Genomic DNA, 19,088 nt, shown 5'->3' on the forward strand with positions numbered 1-19,088 from the left:
CGTGTGTGAAAATGTGTCCAGACATTATTTATTTATGTATTCATTAGAATACATGATGAAGTCAAAAAAATAATTAAAAATAGGTTCACGGGTTCTGGGTAAATAATATAATTTCTCAAGACGTAGATCAAATCCAGGTCAATAAGCTATTACAGACTTACCCTATAATAACAAATATCAGCACCAACATTGGTCTCGACAAACATTTGCACATGGCGTGTTAATACCACAGCAAAGGGGACAAGACAGACAGACATGTTTGATCATCTTGAGTAAGTATGAACAGCCTGCTTAGACCACTTTGATGTAGGAGCAATGCTACATCATCTTGGTCTAAATTGATGTGGTTTATTGGAAGTAGTATTAATGGACATCTTGGAAGTTACATCATTGATATAGCATCATCTGCCTATCGTTTACCAAGTATGGTATGGTCGGCTTCCAGTAAGGCTAAATGCAGCTGATTATCAGTATTTTACATGGAGCCATTGCTCATCTGATCTCCTCAACCCAGTTACCTGAGCAACCCAATTCCCCTTGGTAAGACTGGATGTCAGACTTTTTGGCTTCTGACTAGCCGTAACGACTACCCATAGACCAACCAAGCTAAGCATAGCTTAACATTAAGATCGATTGACACATGTAGCTGTTATTTACCTGTTTTAAGTTCCATAATATCTATTAAAACATCTTAATCCTTATTTCTAAAATTGCAGGTGTTCCAAAAGATCCCAGCGTCTTCTATGATACTGAGCAACTACGATCCATTCTACTCACCGCTGCTATCGCGACTCGATGGTATCTTTGCACGGCTCGGTAAGTTTCAGACAAGAATAACGTATACAATAAGAGTAAGCTTATAAAGCTTAAAAATAATACCCTATACAATAGAATAAAGTAAGCTTAGAATTTTTTGTTTGGTTGGACGAATCTAAATAACGATTCACCGATCACTGAAAAATCATATCATGCGAGATACAGCCATTCACTTAAGAAAGACAAGTAATATGATCGTTTACAATATCAATTGCATATTTTTTATAAGTAAGTAAATGTATATTATTTATACTTGTGAAAAAAAATTACTACATATTACTGTTCATAATCGTTATATGTGTAAAACCAACGTCCATATAATGGTTCTACGATTAAAAAGTTTGGACTGCTAAATAAACAATTGAGTATCGAATTTTAAAAAGCTACTTTAGCAAAAACCAAGATGTCTCAAACTCACTGCAGACTATTTAGTCGGCCCTTGGTAGGTTTTTTTTTTAAATCCTGAATTCAATCGAAGTTTTGAGTCGGTTTGATGCCGAACAAATTCCTCATCGTTGTAACGTGTGTAGGTACTTCCATTCACTTTCATACTGATTTATGAGCAAAATCAACTATAGACAGGTCTGTGTAGTGTGCTCTAAACTTGTATCTGATAATTTAAAAAGCTAAACTATTCATATTAAAATGTTCCAGGTCTTGCTCCAGCGGAGAACTCAGTAGACGAGAACATCGAGGCTTGCAGAGAACAGCTGATCTGCCTGATGTACGCCAGTCCAGCTAAATTCGCGCCCTACAGCAACTTAGTATCGGCACAGTTGAGCAGGTATGTATTATATTATCATGTAAAAACTACACATGTAATTATTGTGGGGATATCTTATATTTTCTGTAATTGTAAAATATTAGGGTTTATACCTCTGTCACACTTAACCACGTTATTTTCTGCAACATAAATAGTTTTCAAGTAAAGTTAACGTTTGACTATTGCGCTGTCACTAGTAGCCAGCTCCATATTTTGGTCAAAATTATTCCGTATCTAAATTCCTGTCATATATAAAAGTGCTAACTTAGTAAACAATTTTTTAAGTTCACGCTTGGAAAAGTGTTTTTGAAAAGGTAGCATCGTTTATTTGAAATCAATTAAAGTAATTTTAGCATGAAATAAAATACTTTTAAACAACTTTTATCTACTAGATTCTTCTATTCCCCCTAACCATATTTATCTTTACAATAAGTGAAGAAGCATCAACAACTTCTAGCTCACAGATTTCCTTAGAAAACTAACTCCTTAGAAATCTCAGTCTAAGTTCCGAACTAAAACTAAGACGGACTCATTCCTCTAACAGCCGCAAAACCTCATTAAAGGATTATGCAAATTAAGTTTTCCAACTTATGCAGTATAATGAGATGCTTCCTAACTGGAACTTATGCGTTGAACGGAATTCTGAAAAGTTTCCTTCAACTGCACTTTAATTAATTAACACACATGGAAAAATTCAAAAGGAAATACAGGAACAAACAAATAATTGAAATAAAAAGAAATAAATGTTCTTTATTTGCCGAATTATTTTAAGAATGCTATGCATTCTATGCATTCTTAAAATAATTTTGCCGCTCTGAAATCTGCCATAGAAATCTGAAATAGCTGGATGCGAGCAGCCGAAAATCGATCTCAGTGGCGTGCACTTGGAGAGGCCTATGTCCAGCTGTGGACTGCGATAGGCTGATGATGATGAAATCTGCCATTTTGATGCCTTAAGTGTGCACACTTGTGTTCTATATTGTTTGTTCTGCAGTCACCAGTAGCAAACTTTTGAATATGACCCGGGTCACGGGTGAACTACTTCAGGCACCTGGATAAAAAGTAGCATAATTATTCTCACTCGTGCTAATTAGTGTTAAGTTTCATCAAAATCCTTCAGTAGTTTTTGTATGCGAGAGTAGCAACCATCCAAACGTAGACGAATACAAACTTTCACGTCTATATAATATTAGTGTGTTGATGTATGAATTTTAAAAATAGCATCCACTCTCAATTCTTTCAAATTTATCGCCTATGCTAAAAATATTCTCTTTTTCAAAAAATACCTGAAACCAAAATACCTAAGTCTCAACGGGACACCTCCATTTATTCGCTAAATGGCACATTAGTCACGAAAAACAAGATTTCTCCTGAAATGGGTCCAAAAAATCTGAATACCCAGGGGTCGCTTAACGGCCAAAATGAGAGACATTTAAATAATTTGGTCTACTTTAGTTTAGTACTCGAGAGGATAAGAAAAACCTTACCTCCTATATTACCTGAAAACATTTATAGAATTTACCCGATTTGAATAAACCTAGTTCAGCTTAAGAAAACACTTAAAGAATTCCATCTTTGTTATTTTCTACTTTATGCCGGTTTGACTTCCCTCAGGAAACAGGTAAAACCACTGACAGAAGCTACTTATTTAATAATAGGAAATATTGAATATTGACAAGCGAATCTCAATTGAATGAACGTTTGCTTAAAAAATTGCAATTTTCCAAATAAATATTAAAATACTAGCTTCTGCCAGTAATTTTACCCGCATCCCGTGGGAAGGGTCTTCCTCGATAAATCTATCTAACACTGATTTTTTTTTTCAAATCGAACCAGCCATTCCTGAGATTAGCTTTTGAGCAAACAAATAAACGAAGCTGATAATATTAGTATATCTATCTATACTATATTTAATTAGAACATATTTACATGAAGTAAAAATAAACTTATATATACAACTAAAAACAATTATAACAAACTACAAAAAATCCTCAAAAAGAGCAAGAGAGAGAGAATTTTAAGTCGTATTCCCAAAACAATAAAAACTATTTTTCCATGTTCACAGAGAATTAAACGAACTCCGTCGGCCAGTTTCCGACAACCCAGAGATCCTTCGATTCTTCAAATACATGAAGGCAGCTCGGAGAGGCCAAGAGGCTTCGGATTGCATGTACGCCTACCCTACTTGCACAGCCAACGCGCCCAAAACACATACCATGGTCGCAGCCTACCATGATATCAATAAATTGGTCACTGCTAGGAAAATACACTAAACTTCAAGCTTTTTTAAACTGATATGGACTGGTATGAATTTTTATTAAAGTTCAGGTGCTTTGGCCATTTTTATAAAGGGTTTGAAATTGCAGTTATAAAAATTTTTTATAAATGTCCTATGTAAAAATATACAAGTTGTGAAACCGAAGATATACTATGGAAAATACATTAAACAGACTATTTTGTAAGTTTCAAAAGTTGGGGTATATTTTGGCCATTTTTGTAAGTGGTTCAAATTGTGAATAAAATTGATAGTTATTCTATTCATTTACTATTTAGTAACAAACTAGTTTTTTTTACAGTTTTGCAGTCAATTAGTCACCCATGTTACATCACAAAATAATTTTCGTGCATTTTTATTCACCTAATTATTATTGATGAGAAACTTTTAATTTATTTATTGTTGTAAAAAATAGTTATAAATTCTTATTTAATTTATTTTTTTGAAGTGTGAATGTAATTTATTGTGTGATTGTGTGAAAATGTTTAAATTATTTTTTAACTTATTATTTGAATTGTTTATTTATTTATTTTGGTAAAATTAATTAAATAATTAATTAAATCTTTAAAAATATGGTTTCTTTTGTACTATTTTATTTTCGATCTAGATTTTACAAAGGTAAATGAGCTGTACCACCGTAGTCTGTTCAAATAACTAAGATGTATAAAAAAATCGGATAATCATTTATTCCATGTAATCCGATTTTTTTCCTTTTTCAAAATTATTATAATAAAAATTATATTTGTACTATAACGTCTTGTGTATAAAACGAAACCTAATCTTAAGTAATTTATTTATTTCGTAACTAACTTTCTGTTAAAAATAAATATTATTAATATAATTAACAAAAAAAATCTTGGTACTCTAATATGCGCATACACATCGAACATTTTGAATCTAGCCAATCACGAAGCTAGATTTTCCGAAATGGCCGCCAGGCGACCGATGATGCACATATTACAGATTTATTTAATATTGTAATCTATCACTGTGTGATTGTTTAATTTATTTGTTAATTTAAATATACACACACTCGTGTAAAATATCATTTTTTACTTTTTATGAGGATTTTTTTAAGTTTTACCCGACAGCCGACAAGAGTTTGGTAAGTTTTGTTAGCAACTCCCGTCCGACTTCGTGAGGTTGTAAATTACATACAAGAAGTTTCCTTTTAAATAACTCTATCTATTATAAAAAAATCGAAATAAAATCCCTTGTGTAGTTTTAAAAATCTAAGCAGACAGCAAGAACCGATCTTTTTTGTTAATAGTGATACCAATGCTCAAAATACTTATAGACAGTGTAATATGTAATGCTCAAAATATTTTTATACATAGTTGTAATGTATAACTTTATGAATTTGAGGATGCCTTGTGTGCAAAATTCATTTAAAAATAGTAGTAAATAGTTTTTTTTTTCTTGCATACTGTGTCTTTTCCCTCAATTTTTATATTCTACTTGAATATTGTTTGAGTGTGTGTATATTGAATTAATAATGTCAATAAGAAAGACTAAAGTCGTGGTGTTGTGTGTATAATAATGAAATATACTGTTGTAGTCATAATCAAGTAAAATTATGTAGATTGAAATAAAATTTGTTGATCAATACTATTGTTTCTTTGTTCTACATCTGATATTAGCTTACACCCGGACCGTTACACCCGGAACGGTACTACTTCCCAGAGAGACACAAACAGTACTCTATATATAATTTCGATCATTATAAGCTATATTAGTGCCAAGTTTCATCAAAACCATCCAGTATTTTTGGCGTGCAAGAGGAACAAACATCCATCCATACAAACTTTTTGTTTTTCCAGTTTCCTCCCATTTTATTTTCATACTTTTTCACAAATCCGCGGACAGGAATTATATTCATTTGGAAATATATCATCATTTAAATTGTCATAATCCTTCATTAACAGGGATATAATGTAGGTGATAATAAAAGGTTCACCAATATCATACCCGGCTTTTTATGATACCCCCGGGTAAAGATATGGCTTATCCGGATATATCCGCCAGCCAAATTGCCAAACAAAAGCATTAAAAAGTAATTAAAAAGTTTTCATCGGCTGTAAAAATGCTTTCAACAATAAACTTTTTGCTCACGAGAATAAAGGAACTAGTTACTTGTTTCTTGCAGTTTTACCTGGATAAAATTCCTGTATTAGCATAGTTTTTTTATCATTATTGAAAACATTAAAACTATTGTGATTTTAGAGTCAAAATATGATGATGTTTTCATTCAATTATTCTTACACTGCAACCTGCATTTTTGTCAATGAATCTAAAATAATAAAAATGTAATGGGTCTTAGTCAGTATTAAAATAGTTAATTAACATATATACAGGCTGGGTTTCATTAATTAATGGATTGGTTAAGGGAACTGCAAAGCCAAGAAGAGGTTCATAAACAGCCCCGAATTTTACACTACAAGCCCAGTTAATTTAATAAAATGGATTTGTAAACTAACCACTGCGTTTAGTAAACAAACAAGTCTAAACAAAGGGTATTGTAAACAGACGTATAAGGTACTATTTGAATATTTAATCGAGTTATTATTAGTTTTAGATCAAACAATATCTACGGACAAAAGGGACGTATGTCGTATTGATGACAGGGGTAATGTCAGTAACAAAAGTTTAGGAAAATTCCTGGACACTTAATAAGTATGGTCTTACCACAAAAAAGATAGGCGCGTCACGTGCTTTCGAAAACGTTGTATGATCAATTTTCTTAAGGTGACTATTGTCTGTTTAACTTTTTTATAGTAATACCATAAAAATCTAAACTCAAAAGCTATGTCCAGGGACTGTTATCGTTTAACTCTTAAATAAAATGTTTAACTCTTTGGTATTCTGGTTATTTTAGTTTGATCAGATATTGATACCGAGAGGTATCGAGTTGTCCAGATAACTGGGTTGACAAGTTCAGATAGGCTTCTTGTAAACCATGCGTGTGGTTAAAACTGGGAGCTGACCCAACATGTTATGAAAGAGACAGGCATGACAAGATAATTATTTTTATATATTTTGGAAAAAGGCCAAGCAGATTAATTTTATTTATTTTTTTGCATTAATCATCTATCTAAGTTATTTTTTTTTTTTTTTTAACAGTCTATTTATGCAAACGAAGTTTTTTAATTACAAATAACTTTTTACAATAACTTAATAATAAATATATATACAACATACAACTATCTAAGTTAATTGACTTTTTTACTGACTGTACTTAAATCGTTTTGCACATGTCGATAGCTCAAACGTGTCAAATTTAATTTTGTTAGATCCACATTTACTCGCTTGTATAATTCAATAAAATATTAATAATCAAATTAAGGTCCCTTGTAATATTAGATTGTTCGACTGATCCCTTCTTAGAATTTGAGGATAATAAATTACTATATAAAACAATAGGGTAAGATATGAGTAATTATTGTATTCAGAGAAATGGCTTAGTGGTCTAAAACACTGTTGTTAAAGTTGCAAGTCCTAACTTCAACTCTAAATATAACCTAAATGCAACTTTTCTAAGTATTTCTTAAACACCAACGACCGTGATTCGGAGGCCACGAGAAACTGTAAGGCCTAACTCTCATTTTAACATCTTTGGCAGTCGTTACGGGTAGTCAGATGGCAGTAAATTTGGCACCCAGGGGTATCGGGTTGCGCGCGTAACTGGTAGAGAAGGTCAGATAAGCAGTCGCTCCGTGTAAAGCACTGATAGCAGTGGTATCCAGTTAGACTGGAAACCGACCCCAAAATAATTGGGCAGTTTATACAGGACGCCCATAAAACAACGGGAAATTGATATAACACCAATACAAATAGATTAACAGTATTTTAATCATGACAAAATTAATTATTACGCTACTTAACATTGTCATGTAGATAAAGGCTTCTAAACCAACACGGCTCGCGATAAACTAATCCTTGATTGAAATTCAGCTCATGAACGATATTAATTAAGATTATTACGAGTAAATTACAAAGCTTAGGGAAATCGTTTGTTTGTGTAACATCCTTGCTCTTGGGATTGTCTTGTTATTTTATTGGGGAGATTAGTTATGTACTCCATTGCGCTATGTATATAATTTTGACCTTGACTTCTATTGAGAGTTGAGAGAACTACTTCAGGTAATTTTTAAGAAGGGTCTGGCCTAATCTACATTTTCAAGTGTATACCTATTATTCTAGGTAGCTACGTACCTACACAGTAAATATATCGAGCCGTTTGGTGCGTTAATAAAAATTAACTTTAATCTAAGGATTAACGGGGATTGTATAGCCACCAATTATCGACTGCAGTGACAATTCACCAGATAGAGGGGAAAAAGATAATTTTTGAAAAACCAGTATCTATGTATAACTCCAGCAACTATTAGATTCCCGGCAGCTTTGTTAGTGTTTCTTACCACACAAGCCACAAAGTGACTTTGTTCAACCAAGGAATCAACAAGGGATCCTCATGCATATAAGTGACACTTGCGACCACTAATAAATAAAACGAAACAAACGCCAGTCATCATCATCTCAAGAGCCTTTGCTTTGGAGCCCGAGGCTTCCAGTTTGCGGATTGAGCTGAGTACCAGTGCTTTACATCAGTTACTCGGGCAACCCGAGACCCCTTGGTTAGACTGGCGTCAGACTTACTGGCTTCTGACTAGAAGAAAGAAAGAAAAAGTTGCATTGGTACCTACTTGCCTGACCTGGAATCGAACCCACGCCCTCATCCTCGAGAGGTTGGCTCTTTACCCACTAGGCTACCACGACTTTTTTACAGGAAACAAATGCCAGTGAAGCCACGAAAAACAACTAGTTTCACCTATAAATATCCGCTACTTCTTACACATTTATTATTTATTTCTTTTTTCCTGAAACGATATTACCGCCTTCGGGTAACTAACAGAAACCGTTCACAGTAAGTAGATGTCAATCCTGAAGCTGAAAGGCTTTGTGCTATTGTTAATATTATTGCTATTGTTTTTCGTAAAAGAATAAGTAGGAAAACAGGTGATAAAAATATGTTTTTATGTCAGATCAAGTCAGCTTGCTAAATATGAAACAGTGGTATAGGTAGGGACTCAGTAGCATTTGTTGAGAGTCCGTCTATCTTTGACAAATTGTTCTTGATTCTTCAAGGAACCCGAACGTCTCGTTAGTTCTAGTAACTAATCGTTTTAATCACGCCTACCATAAGTCACTGGACCTACAATAAGGCGCCTGAATCTCCGCTCATGCTGTGTAATAATTAATATCAATAAGTATTTTGAAGTGAGAAAAATCATTCCTAGTCGTGGTACTCGATTTATTCGTACAACAATCTGCTAAGTATAAATATGTCTGTTTTTGTCCAAAAATGGCATTCTTTATAAATATAAATTCTTTTTACGTTTTTTTTTAAGACAAAGTATTTTTGCTGTTGTTTCTTTAACAAATAGAGCACTTTTTTAAAAGTAATGAGTACTCTTAAAATAAAAGTCTTTGTAAAAGTATTTGTATAATTACTAGCTTCTTCCAGTTTTAACAACGTCCCGTGGAGACTACTTCACGCACCCGGATGAAAAGTAGCTTAGCCTTCCTCGATAAATGAGCTATCTAACACTGAAAGATCGTTCAAACAAACCAACTCTTCAGCTTTATTTATTTTATTTAATCTTTTACAGTTAGGCAACAATGGCCCATAGATACATACCTTAAAAAATAAATACATATATTAGCAAACATATAGAATACATTGTGACCCACAAAAAGTTCACCTGTAACCAAAAATATACCCGTCTTTCTATTTCAATCACGCATATCCCTTGGGGTCGCCTGTCCACAAACTAAATGTGACCCCAATCCTTTTATGCAAAGGCTACAGACCTTTTGTCCATCTTCTGTGTTACATTTTGTCAATACAACGCCGCCTTTCTTTTGTTTTTAGTCAACAGTCCAGGGCCGTATTTGGGGTGCCGGGGCCCTGTACTGTGAAAACTATTATTAACTGTTATAACATCACTAATTAGTACGTTAATATAGCTTCCGTTGTAATCGGTTATCATCTAATGTACCCTCGGGACATTGCATGTGTACTGTAAATAATAAAACTCAAGTAAACCAAGATCCAGTCCTGCGATTCTATAAAACTCGATCAACAACTCGCATTTCACTTCGATTCGTAATGTCATTTCATACTTTAGGGGAGGTAGGGGAGGGATGGGCACTTTTTCACATTTATTGCATAAAAAATCAGATTTTACAGATAATCAACTTTTATTGCCATTTCTTATGTTTGGCTAGATAAAATCAAAGAGCTATCCTAAAAATTACAATCAGTTTCAACATTACGAGATATTTAAACGGTTTAAATAAAACCGTCGACACGTCAAAATTTTGTTTAGTCTGACATGCTTTAGTTGGTACTTACGTAGTGTTTAAAGTTATTTTTTGCTTTTTATAGGGTTTATCGTTTATAACATTTTGTCATAATAATTGCGTACTTTTTTTGGGTCGGGGGTTTTTTTAAATTTATAATTTTATTTTATTTCATGGTTTTTTAACACTAGAAAGACCAGAGTGGTCAAATGACCCCAATGAAGTTTTTGATCAATCATATTTTCAAAACCAAAGCATTGAAATCGCTGTGGATTTATGACTTTTAATATTTCGTCATTCTTTACACTATTCTGATGTGTCGATACCGGTAGCAAGATAAATACGAATTAAAAATTATCATCTACCTAGAAAGACCGCTGTGGTCATTTGACACCACTACGTGCGTGCTTTGTAAATTCGTTGAATATACTCGTATTGTGGGTAGTTAAATTAAAATATTTACATTGATGTTGATTCAAAGTGCTTATGTAATGGTTTCCCATATTTAGGGAGAGAAGGCCATCCCATTTCCCATATGAAGGCCATCCACAAAATCAAAGTTTAGGCGAGTGCGTTGTATTGCGACTAATGGACTCATACTTGAATAGTGGTCGAAATATAACAACTGATATATTTTTTATGAGTGTAAGCTTATCAAAAAACTAATTGAAAAACGTACATCAATAATTGGCACGGTAAACAAAATACGATTAGATATTCTAGCTACTATAAAAAAATGCAACCCTCAGTTTATATGAAACACATATTCACAACTCTGAAACCTGCGCACTTACAAGGAAAACCTTCAAAATCAGTTATGATTCTTAGTTCACTTCACTCTTATGTATTTGTTGATCCAGAAGAAGCAAAAAAGAAGCCGAACACGGTGAAGTTTCACAATGCTACGAAATTTGGAGTACCTGGATGTTATTGATCAAATGACCAAGAAATATGGTGTCAAAGCACCTTCTGCTCGTTGGCCCTGACAAGTGTTTCATGATATTATGAATTTGGCACCAATCAATTCTTGGATTTTGTACAAAAATCCGAGAAAAAAAAGGTCATTCTTGACTTGGCAAGGGAGTTTATCGCCCGAGATTCCCACTCCCTGATGACGCCATCTAGGTACTTCACAGCCCGATAATAGCATACCCCAGACCCTGAAGAAGAACGTAGCGAAAAGAGAAAACGGTGTCACGTCATTGTTACGTGCAAAAATGCAGACAAAACAACAAATCTTGTATTAGTTGTAAAAGCCTTTGTGTGGTTCTTGTAATGTAAACAAGGAGCTAAAAAATCAAAAATCTGCCCATTTTTTTCATTTTTATAACACATAATGGATGTTTAATTACTATTAAGGTCTTTTATTTTCTATTAGATGTTAATCAATAAAAAATAAAACCATAATACACGAATAAAACATTACAACCCATGAATGGGTCATTTGACCCCACTTGGTCTTTGTAGGTAGTTCAAAATTTCGGTCTTTCTAGTGTTAAAGGAGCTCCTTAATTTTTCCTTCTTTTTATGATGGGTTCGCTATATTATGCGATCTCAGCCAAAGGAAGCTGTTTAACAATCCTCATGACAAACTGGCTCTGGGAGAATTGCACAGATTGAGAAACAATAAAGATGGACCTTTGTTGATCCAGGGTTATATACCATTCTAGGGTTTCATCCGCCACATCCCATTTCCAGCATTAGGTTCTCGTCAATTAGAAACATGAAGAAAACTAGTCAAGACAAATTAAACGAGCCCAAACTCGATGGGTTTACTAAAAGGCAGTTCAGGGTTACGTCTCCTATCTTCGTGTCCTAACAGCAGACCAGCTCAGTGGTTCCAGAAGACATTAGTATTTCAAATTTTAGATCCCACATATGCTTGCAAGTAAACTGAGCGTGTAACATTCCTATCACACCTAACAAACGAGCTGATGATCTTGAAGACCTGAACCGATTTCCACCAAACATAGCTAAGAACACTCCCGAATGACATTCCTTTTAAACAAAAAAAACCGCATTACAATCGGATCATCCGTTTGGGAGCTACGATGCCACATACACACACACACACACAGACACGTCAAACTTATAACACCCGTCGTTTTGCGTCGGGGTTAAAAGAATGGTTTGCGACCGGAAATTCCTAAAGATTTAATATAACGAGCAATACAAGAGGTATCAAAAGGTTAAAAATAAAATTAACAGCTGATAAATATGGAGTCCCTAGATCAAGTTGGCAACGGTACCTGAAACAAGATTCTATAAAGGATTTTTAGCGCAGATTTATAACCTCACAAATTTTCACTGAAGAAGAAGAACAAAATTTACAAATTATACATTACATGGTATGTCCAAGTCTCCCTACCATAGGGAGCATTGGACACTTTGACTTAGTTTATAAAAAAATCGGTAAAAACTTAAGTAAAACGGTTTTATCTTATGTGCACTGAAAACTAGAAAATAAAAATAGTTACTTACCTGTCAACCTACGTAGGTGGTCCAGTCATATTAGACTAAAATAAAAACGTGGGGCCCATAAACTATTGCTGTAGTACCTCTTCTAGAGGTATAATAGGTGTGGATTGCATCGACTTACTATAATCGTAACTGGAGATTTTGACAATCAATCATTAATAATAGAAAATACACATACCTTTCATTAGTTTTCTCTTTATAACGATCCGAAACCGCAACAAAATATTTAAGTACTTTTACGAGTGTTTGTTCTTGACAACTCACAGAAATGACAGATAGTCTATGGATGAACACCGTTACCAGTCGGTAACGTAAACTACCCAATAAAAAAAAAACTATGATCAAATCAGAATAAAAGGGGGGTCCTTTTATTCTGATTTGATCATAGTTTTTAAATCAGATAAATGATCAAATCAGAATAAAAGGACCCCCCTTTTATTCTGATTTGATCATGTCTCCCAACTGCCCATCTCTCCCCTACCTCCCCTATAGATAGACAGATTTTGGCAGATCTGTCAAAATCTCGACTTTAATTTAGTTCAACTTGTCAACACGCTCGATAGTGTAGCGCTAGTGTAGTTTGACAATGTCAGTCACGAAACTTTAAGGTAGAATTCCGTGGGTCGCGATTGTCGCAGCCGCGCGCGACAAAAGTCAACCTATGAAAATGTATGGCACCGCTGCCGAGGGCCGCGACAGTCGCGCGCGGACGACGAATTTCGTGAGCCGCTCGCGGCCGTACGCTTCTCAACATGGTCTAGCGCTTAATAACATCTATAGAATTTTAGTAAAACCAGAATTAAATTGTTGACAATGCCGCGAGCAGCTTACGAAATTCGTCGGCCGCGCGCGACTGTCACGGGCCTCGGCAACGGTGCCATACATTTTCATAGGTTGACTATTGTCGCGTCCACGGAATTCTACCTTTAGATCGAAGTCGAAGTGAGAGTGATGTCGAAGTGAGTTGTGATATTTTATAGAATCGACATGCAGGACTTTCATTTATATTACATTAACTTACTGATTAATACGAACTTTAGGTCAATGAATTTTCAAAAAGTTATGCTATGAAAACGGGTTATTGACTTACTGATGGACTACCTATAACTTACTTTAGGGTTTTCAAAAAGTTTTTACTGTAAGATTAGCTAAGAAACCAAACATTATCTGCTGTTTATTTCATAGGGTGCAGCTAGACGTCCTTTTCAGGTTAATGGGCTGACAACTTCATGCGTGACTTAAGCTAAAACTTCATCGTTTGGCTTAGATGATTAATTCAATAGTCTAGATAATACCAAATCATGGCATTACCAAATAGATATCTTATATTTTTGGGCCCCCCTCACAGCAAACACCTGGGGCCCGATTCTCCTAAGTTAATAATGTCAAAATCGAATCGAAATCGAATCGCAATATGATCGCAATAGCAGTTTTAACCATATCGGGCATTCTGCTACTAATAAAAGACCAATCGTATTCGATTGACATTTGATTGGTGTGCGATTGGTCTGCTATTTTGGTGATTTTGGTCTATACGGTAGTTTGCTGTTCAATCATTTTGCAATCGTAAATCATTTGCAGACAAATGATTCATTATTGAATGACAGAAAAGGATAAAAACGTTTATTTCAAAGAAAAAATAGCGGAATGCCACATACGCTTCAATCGTAATCGAGTCGGGATTGGATCTCAGTCGAATCGAGTCGAACGTGAATCGAATGACGCTTAAGTAAAATTTGGAGAATCGGGGCCCTGGACCCCTACCCTCGAGATAAATCTTCACCTTCACTATTTACAATACATAAGAAACTTATAAGAATATTAACCAACATTGAAGACACCGACTCATGTAAACCACATTTCAAAAAACTAAACATCTTAACACTACCCTGCCTCTATACAATGTGTCCCGGGGATAAGTGACCGCCCGAAATTTTTTGAATATTTGTACAAAATTAAGGATAATTTCCTTTATATTTGGGACTTACCGCCTTTGGTTTTTTTTTAATGATTTTTAGTAAATACTGTGACGTGCTGCAGTTTTTTAAGATATTTCCTAAGTTTTTATCTTTTTTTAAATTCTTTTTTTTATTGACTAGCCGACATCATAGTTTATCAATTAAAATTATCAAACATAACAAAAATGTAATAAAACATTTATTAGAAAAAAAAGAAAATAAAAATTCAAAGAAAATAACGCCTTTTTTTCAGTTTTTTCAAAATAAGTCCAATAAATGCCCCCTTAATATCACTTTCTTTTAATTTATTAATAAACTACATGATATTTCCTACAATAGCTCACAACAATGTTTGCTGCTATTTCAAACAAATGCAAAAATACAGTCAGTTGAAATTTGAAAAAAAAAGGGCAAAGCCTGTTATTAAGAGGCCTGACAATAATTTTTTTTTAATGATTTTTTTCAAAAATATAAAAGAAATTATCCTTAATTTTGTACAAATATTCAAAAAATTTCGGGCGGTCACTTATCCCCGGGACACATTGTATATTTGAAATTTGCAAATTTGTAAGGAAGCACCCACAATTCTACAGTAAAAGAGCAGACATCCAAACAAAACACAAACTTAGACATGGAAATAGACTCAATCTACCAACCTCACGATTAAATATGCATTCCTCTAGTGCGTTTGTTACATCCATTAAAATCTACAATAAATTACCAGAATACATAAAAAACACTGAATCAAATAATATATTTACCAATAAACTAAAACGATTTCTCTTAGATAAAAGCTACTACACAATTGACGAATATTTCAAAGATAAATAGGGACCAACTAGGGAAACTAGGATAACTGGAATAAACAAGCAGTACTTAATATATCAATTTAATTACCTTACTTACCGTGCAATACCTTTAATTAGATTCTTACTATTGAGTTATAAATAAAAAAAAAACTACAGCTAATTTATAAATAAATATAAATAAATAAAATAATTAATAACGATTAATACATAATATAGAATATTTATAATATAAATTAATAATATATAAATAAACGAATATAAATTTAATAAATAATAAATAAGTAAAATGTAAATAAATCTACACAGAAATAATACCTACTCAAATATCTAAATATAATAAGATTTTCTACATTTAATTCAATATAATTATGTTTAAAAAGCGCTCTTCGTCCTCTCCTCTAAAAACTAACTTTGCTGTGCCCGACAGGGTCCATAATTGTTTCTTTTAATTTTACCCACCAGCCTGTACACATTATGGAATGCAATAAAGTTATTGAGTATTGAGTATTGAGTAAATCCGGCTCTGCCTATATCGTTTACAAAGCGTAGGCGAGTAGTAAGAAGTGGAGTAACCCTTGTTCTATTTGTGTTAACTTGTATTTTATTAGTACAAACTTGTGGTCTATTTATGTGTTTTCTTATAGAGTAACAAGTTGTTAAGTCTTTACCGATGACTCTTTATTTCTATTTATCTTGGTATCAACATGTTTAAGTAATGTTTCATGAAGAACAAAAATCTGGTTATTCTATGCCATACTTTTACTAATTTATCTAATAATAAACATTTCAATTCCTTTTGTTTATTTTTTAACTAATTACAGTTCCATAAGACAGATTATTGCTTTTTTCTTTGCAATAAAGATTTAAAGATGCACCCCCTTACTTATAAAAAAAATCTAATCACCTTCTAAGCAACGTTTTAACTAATCACTACTTAAAGTCAAAAATAAAGATTAAATGTTAGTTAAAACATGCTTAAGCAACGTTTATAAGTAAGAATTTTCTTAAACAGCCCTTAAGTATTACTTATTATTTAATTTGCGTTTATAAGTAGGTAAGGCTGTCAGGGTTTTATTTGATTATACAATGATCGGTAACCCTTCTTAGGAAAGACCACAGCAAGCGTAGTACCTCTTTACTGTATGAGGTACTATGCTTGCTGTGTATAGACTATACATCAATTTAGATATTGCATTTGCTACAAAACACAAGCATATAACCTACGGCCTTACTTATAAACGTGAATTAAATATAAGTAATACTTTAGGGCTGTTTAAGAAAATTCTTACTCAGAAACGTTGCTTAAGCATGTCTTAACATGCTTAAGTTAAAATGTTGCTTAGAATGTGATTAGAGATTTTATAAGTAAGGGGGCTAATGTTTAAGTTACCTACTTAATTACCCTACCACCAAAAGAAGGTAGCATTTAACCACAATAACAGAACTACAATTTCAGAATCCTCTATGTTCACCTACCATGTCCAAGAGTCAATGAGTCACTCACGAATTTTTCGCAAAAAGTCATTGTTGACAAAATATCAAGATCAATGACTCATTTGCGGACGAAAACGAATCCGGTTTTAAAACTGTCCCCACCACTTTCTTGGTAGAAAGTTGACCTGTACAGCTGCTATAGAATTTTCAACTCTATTTTCTAAGCAACACAGTCGAAATTCTCTTAAACAGTTTTTAAAGTTGACGTATTTATCTTCATTAGTATTGCAATTTTTATTTTAAACTTTATTTTTGAGACAATAAAGTGTAGTTTCGTTTGTAGTTATAGAGGATTGGTATTAATCATCTATATTTTGTAATATGTGAATGTGTGTTTTTCGGTCAATAGTGACGGATCAAGTGATTAGGCTTATTAAAGTTCATTGACATCTATGTTTTGGTCAAATAATAGTGAATGACCTACATAATGAAAAAAATTACCTTTAGTACCGTTCTAATGACCATGTTTGATTCGCGAGTCTGAAACGGGCAATGGCTGAGCACATTTTCATGGTACTTGGCAATGCTTATAAATTATAACAACGTGGGTATAGGCATTAGATAGAAAGGGAAATACATAGCAACACGTAGTCAAGAAAATAACAAGACACATTTGCGAAGAAGATCGAATCAATATAATGCACGCGAGTGTATCTGAGTGACAACTGACATCTAGTTAGACTCTGTAGCGAACTATACACGTATGTATATCTTCGACAAACGGAAAGTACTACACATTTATCACACTGCCTTTATCAACATGCAATGCGTAAGGGAGTGTCGGACTCTTACTGACTAAAAACCGTCGTGTTCCGTCGTAGGCCTCTTATGTACCAGGGCCGCGGTAACGCTTTGGAACATAGCCACAGCATATCTGAAGTTCTTTCTATTCCAAAAATTCAACAAGCTTTCAAAGTTTAATATAAGCTTCATGTCGTTCGAATACTTCGCCACTTTCAGCTCGAATAAATATGTCTCCACCTTTAAACTGCATTGAACGAGCTCGGTAACTTCACTTCCTAAAGTTCTGTTATGTAACGTGACACAGTTACCGTCTGTTTACTAGGCATATGTTTTATTCCTTTTATTTCGTCTTGGGATCTTGGTGATTGTCTGCGAAAGAGAATATTTAAAGTACTTTTTTGAAGATACTTATGTCCTCATTTTCTTCTACCTATATTATGCATATACCTTACCCTTACTGGTTGGTCAGATTTTCTGGCTTCTGATTACCGGATAAACGACTGCCAAAGTTGTTCAAATGGCATCCAAGACTTACCGAAAGCACCAAGCTTTGCTGAACCTTATGATCGATCGATTTGCGCGCTTTGACTTGCCTATATCATCATCATCCTCCGAACCTTTTTTCCCAACTACATATGTTGGGGTCGGCTTCCAGTCTAACCGGATTCAGCTGAGTACCAGTGGTTAACAAGAAGCGACTGCCTATCTGACCTCCTCAACCCAGTTACCCGGGCAACCCGATACCCTGGTTAGACTGGCCTATAACCTGTTCCAAAATGATGAACACATCAACCAATTTGCCAAAATAGTCCAAAATGCATCATTTCAGATTGATAAACAAATTGCTAGCATTACTAGAGGATAATACACATTTTGGTTCGTGAATTGCTGAGTAGCTTTGATAGATATTACTGACAGCATTTCAATAGTTCTGTTTGATTGGAAAATCAAAGGCTTTTGATAGCGGAAGTTAGGAATAATGTGCTTTTGAATTAGGGCTTATAAACAAAGCCAGAATTAAAACAGGGGACACTGCAGGCTAAATTATCGGACGATGGTAAGTCGCCAGTTTATTTTAAAGGTAATAGTGAATCCAATCAAACTTTTTAGTAGATCCGATTAATGAGTGGAGACTACTATTTTTCGCACTGTTATTTAAGCTACTTTAGTCTTTAATTACTGAAGCTTGGCAACTTCTTGCTTCCAAGAACTCAAATAACTGTAATCATAAACTTTCAGTATTAAATCAATCAAAATAAATGAAACAAGTACTTAACAAAGGAAGCACCTCAAAAAGACCCAACACACTTCTTTATCCCACCTTAACTATTCTAACACAACAAACTCAATAGCAACATATGTCTGTCACATTGCCACACTTTGCCAAT

The 19,088-nt window shown here is 33.9% G+C and overlaps 1 protein-coding gene across 1 annotated transcript in view; it reads left to right on the forward strand.

Moving 5' to 3' along the window:
- The window catches only part of LOC110382702 (uncharacterized), a 73,269-nt gene extending 67,817 nt beyond the window's left edge, over positions 1-5,452 (forward strand). Inside the window, exons 6-8 of the mRNA XM_049848972.2 lie at positions 717-816; positions 1,471-1,600; positions 3,645-5,452. Coding sequence (XP_049704929.2) covers positions 717-816; positions 1,471-1,600; positions 3,645-3,852 — 438 coding nt within the window. The 3' untranslated portion in view covers positions 3,853-5,452. The remainder of the gene's footprint in view (positions 1-716; positions 817-1,470; positions 1,601-3,644) is intronic.
- The last annotated feature ends 13,636 nt before the right edge of the window (positions 5,453-19,088 follow it).

This window comes from Helicoverpa armigera, chromosome 21 (genome assembly GCF_030705265.1).
Source record: "Helicoverpa armigera isolate CAAS_96S chromosome 21, ASM3070526v1, whole genome shotgun sequence".
Classification (NCBI taxonomy): Eukaryota; Metazoa; Arthropoda; class Insecta; order Lepidoptera; family Noctuidae; genus Helicoverpa; species Helicoverpa armigera.